General features: G+C 37.2%; 1 protein-coding gene across 1 annotated transcript; it reads left to right on the forward strand.

Annotated features, from left to right (window-relative positions):
• Positions 1-2,181: 2,181 nt before the first annotated feature.
• LOC106297530 lies at positions 2,182-3,027 on the forward strand. The gene has a single exon (XM_013733752.1). The coding sequence runs from the start codon at positions 2,182-2,184 to the stop codon at positions 3,025-3,027; it is 846 nt and encodes a 281-aa protein (XP_013589206.1).
• The last annotated feature ends 1,794 nt before the right edge of the window (positions 3,028-4,821 follow it).

The following is a 4,821-nucleotide window of genomic DNA, read 5'->3' on the forward strand; positions in this document are numbered from 1 at the left end:
TTTTACCAAATCCATTGGAAGAAACATACAAAAGAACAATAAAAAAAACTTTTTCAGATTTAAAATAAATTGGTAATCAAACAAACCAAGTGTCTGGAAGTAAAACAAATCAAAGAAAAAGAAGCAAAACGAATCAAACAAGCCGATGTCCAAGCTATAGAAGCCTCGGTCCATCGGCTTGAAACTATAAAAAATCTCTCTCTCTTTCTTGACGGTTAGGGTTTCTGATGATTCAATATATAAGATTATATTAGAAAAAATTGTCAAAACACCACAGAAAAACAACTACATTGTCCCTCTACCATAAATCTTTTTTTGGTCGGATTTGGACTTAGATACCCCAGGCCAACTTCAAAAATTCATATCAATTATTTTAAGAGTCAGAAAATTATGAAAAAATATTCAAAATATACATAAACATGGAACAATCATATGAAAAATAATTTGGTTGACTAAATATTAGTGAAACATAATTTCATATTTTGATCTTCGGATAGCAGAAAACAAAATCTACTAACTATGGCTATGTAGATCGTAGTTTCGGTCAACAACATAGATATCTGGCGCTTACAAATGTTAAAATCTACGATTTGGTAATCGGTCTACTACCGCAGAAAGAAAAGGTTACGGTTTTGCTTACAATCTGAAACACGAAAGATTTCATGAGCTACTGTTTCCTATATATCTACTGGCTGGGAATCACAGAATCTGCAAGTTACTAATAATCTACCGTGGTAGTATTTCGTTATCTACTAAGATACTATAACCTATCTCTGCCGGATTATACATTCTGCCGTCGTATCTACCATCATATTACAATCTACTGGCAGCTGAATGCATGTTCTGCCAAATTCAAATTATTTTGGAAAATATTCCTTAAATCTCTCCAAAAATCTGTTGAAAAATATTCTGTAAATCTTTATTTTCCCAAATTTTACATGTTTCCTAAAGTTATTTTTTTTTTAAATAACCGTGATCTCTCTCTTCTTCTTCACATGTTCTTGATTAATTTTGAAACCACCCCAAAAATTTGAATCCATTGTTGAAGAACATGCATATCTATGCCTCTTGTGGAGTGTGGAAATTTGATCCCTGTAAAGGATGGGGATTTGCATTTGATAAGGAAAAAGGAGGTAGAGTACTGGCTGTGTAATTGACAAGTTCCTTTGAAGATCTAAGGACTATGGCTTTTGAGGATTTTGGAATTGACCAAAACGATGTCGAGCTTGAGTTAAGCTACTTACCTATGGAGTTAATCAGTACGATAGACTGTCCCCCAGTTATCATTGGGAATGATCGGCAAGTCAAGAATTTTCTTACATATGTACGTGGAAAAGCTTCTACAAAGTTGTGTGTGTCTATTTCACCTGTCAATGGAAATAGCGACAACATTGAGCTCGATGGGGAGCAATCTAAATCGCCTTTCAGAGAGCTAGGTGAGCCTTCCTCGTTTTCACCACGAGATGGCATTGGTAGTTCATCTGAATCGAGCAAGGATGTTGAAGACGAATGTAACTCGAACGCCTAAGAAGAAGATAAAGATGTTGACTTATGTGGAAAAGAAGACGATAGGGGAAAAAGTGTTCGGTTCTCTTTGAAGGATGTTGTGAAGAGAGGTGAAACGTTTCAAAACAAATCAAAGTTGAAAGCAGCATTGGAAATGTCAGCAATGAAGAATAACTTCGATTACAAAGTGGTGAATTCAGATAGAAAACTTTGGTACATCCGATGTGTGGACAACAAGTGTAAGTGGAGTGTTCGTGCTGAGGGGCTATCGGGATCCATATATTTCATCATCAAAAATTATGTGGCGGATCATACATGTGCTGCGTCAAGTATGAATAATGGTTGTCGAACAGCTTCTGCAAAAACTATTGGGAGTCTAATAATGCATAGGTATGATGGTGTCAAAGAAGGTCCCAAAGCTAATGATATCATACATATTATGAGAATGGAACATGGATGTGAGATATCTAAATCATTAGCGTGGGATGCTCGTGAGTATGCAATTAGTCTGGTTATAGGTATTCCCGAGAAGAGTTTTGGAAAAATTCTAAAATACTTGCACATGCTGAAAGAAGCTAATCCATGAACACACACTTTTTACGAAACCGATGTTGATGGTAAATTCAGATTTCTCTTCGTTTCGTTTGGGCAATCAGTATGAGGTTTTCACACAGCATGCGAAAAGTTTTTGTTGTTGATGGGACATTTTTGAAGAGCAAATACAAAGGGGTATTACTTGTTGCGACAACTTTAGATGGAAACTCCAACTTGTATCCTATTGCATTTGCGGTTGTGGACTCAGAAAATGATCGTTCATGGGATTGGTTTTTCAGACAACTAAAGGTTGTTGTTCCGGATGAGTGTGCTCTTGCTTTTGTGCCAGACAGAAATAACTCACTTTGTAAGGCACTTGAGAATGTGTATCCTCTTTCTCAACATGGAATTTGTATTCACCATTTGTTAAATAATGTGGTCACACATTACAGAGGAAAGGGAGTGGTTGGATTGATTGCAAAAGCTTCTAAACCTTATAGAGCTGTTGATTTTCAGAAGCGATTCCAAGCTGTGTGCAATATTAGTCTAGCTATTGGAAAATATTTAACAGATGCAGATGTTACAAAGTGGGCTCGCTGTCAGTTTCAAGGATACAGGTACGACATCAGGACGACAAACCCGGCTGAATCAATAAACCCTGCTTTGCACTCACCAAGAGAGTATCCAGTCATTCCTTTGTTGGATAGCATCAGAGAAATGCTTACCCGTTGGTTCTACGAACGACGCACACGACGCAGGAAGCACACAGAACCATTAACTATTGCCATCGAGAAAAAGATAGATAGACGGATTAACAAGGGTAAACCGTTTCTTGTCCAGCCAGTTAACGAGCATCCTTTTTTGGTTCGTGGAGATACAATCGACTTCCTGGTTGATTTGGATAGAAGAACCTGCTCATGTGGAAAATATGACCTACTAAAAATCCCATGTAAAGACGCAATCAAGACTGGTTTAACAGTTGGCTGAACCCCATCCTCACTAACGAATGACATGTACACGACTTCCACTTGGAGAACAGCTTATCAAGAAACTATCAATCCAATAGGTGTTCCTGAGGATAGTTGGGTGGTTCCAGATACTGTTCGGAATGCTGATGTGCTAGCTCCTGAATCAAGACGAGGACCAGGAAGGAGAAGAAAACGCAGGTATGAGACAGTTGAAGACAAGATCCGTTCATCGCAAGGAGCTCAAGAAAAAAAGAGGCGCAGGTGCAGTCGATGTGGCGAAGATAATCATAACAGGGCTACGTGTGACAGAGCCATTTAGACATGTCTTTGTTTTGGATTTCTTGTTTTTCATTATGGTGTTGGTTACTCGATTTGCTTTGTTTACTTGCTTCTGGATTTTCTTGTGGTTTACTTGATTTTATGCAATCATTCCTTGATTTTTTGCAATGTTATCTATTCGACAATAAGTTGTAAACTGAAGCTGATCAATAGGTTTCTCTGCAACCTTTACTCTTTAATCATTATACTATAAATTGAAGCTAGCTTTGAAATACAGAAATCAAACAATAAGTAATAGATTGTGAACTGAAGCTGATTATAAAGCCAACGATTGTAAACAAGAATCCATGGAGTGTATATTAGTCGATCATAATGAAAACAAAACAATACTGCAAACTTAAGAGATTCTGAACCCATCAAACTCAGACAACAAGCAACCGATCACTAGAACTTGCTCAGGCACTAAGAGAAGTCCATATTCCTACGATTTCTCCTACCACTACCATAGCCACCGTCGCTATCTTTAGCTTCTGTTTCATCTCCTGTAAAACTCTAGCAAACTCCAAGTCTACCTTTTCTTTAAGCTTTTCGGACATCTCATGTTCAACTCTAACCAACTCGGATTTCACCTTTTCCATAACCCTTTCTTCAAACATCGTAATCCCTTGAGCAACCCTCTCATGTTTCACATCCACCATCCGAATCACCTCAATCAAAGCTTCATCAATCCATTTAAATAGATGATTCTCATTTTTTTCTCTATCGCAAAAGAAACAAAAATCCTCAAAGCTTTATCAATCCATTTAAATAGATGATTCTCAGTTTTTCTCTAGCGCAAAAGAAACAAAAATCGTTCAGTATTGTATTATGAACTGTAAATCTAAGTGATATAGTATGGTTTAATCTGCAACACGAAATCAAAACATGGGCTTACATCTCTTGCGATTTCGCATCGGTAGAATCGTCGATACCTATTCTCCGTCGTCGATAAACCAAACGTGGTTATGCCCTCGCCACACCAACATCTTGTAGGCACACCATGAGTAGAGATTCGAGGAAAACGAGCAGAAGATGTTGACGAACTGGTCATTGTGATTTCGTTGCTAGATTCCCAGAATTCGCAGAGAAAGAACCCTAATCCCCTTTTCTCTCTACTTTACTTTCTTAAGTTTCGACAAATGAAAAGAAAATCACGTGTTTGGGGGTGTGTGGATCCGGGTTTAGGGTCGGGTTTTAAACATTTTCGGGTGGGCCTAGTGGGTATAAATCGTAATTGGGTTATACTCTATAACACTTATATTGGCTGCTAAAATACTACACTCTAATACACTAAAATCGACATCTGAGAACTATATGTAGACAAAATTTGAAAATACTAATCTGTAAAACATATCTTAGTAATCAATTAAAATTGTTATGTTACACACTATATTGTAAATTCTTAAACACATAATTCTTATTTACTCTTGTTAAATACTACACCCTATAACATGATTTAGGGTATAGGGTTTGAACCAAATCGAATTTAGGGGTT

Source organism: Brassica oleracea, chromosome C6 (genome assembly GCF_000695525.1).
Source record: "Brassica oleracea var. oleracea cultivar TO1000 chromosome C6, BOL, whole genome shotgun sequence".
Lineage (NCBI taxonomy): Eukaryota > Viridiplantae > Streptophyta > Magnoliopsida > Brassicales > Brassicaceae > Brassica > Brassica oleracea.

Excerpts from the sequence above, each read along its gene's own strand:
- LOC106297530 (XM_013733752.1), top strand. The coding sequence starts at position 2,182 with ATGCGAAAAGTTTTTGTTGTTGATGGGACATTTTTGAAGAGCAAATAC.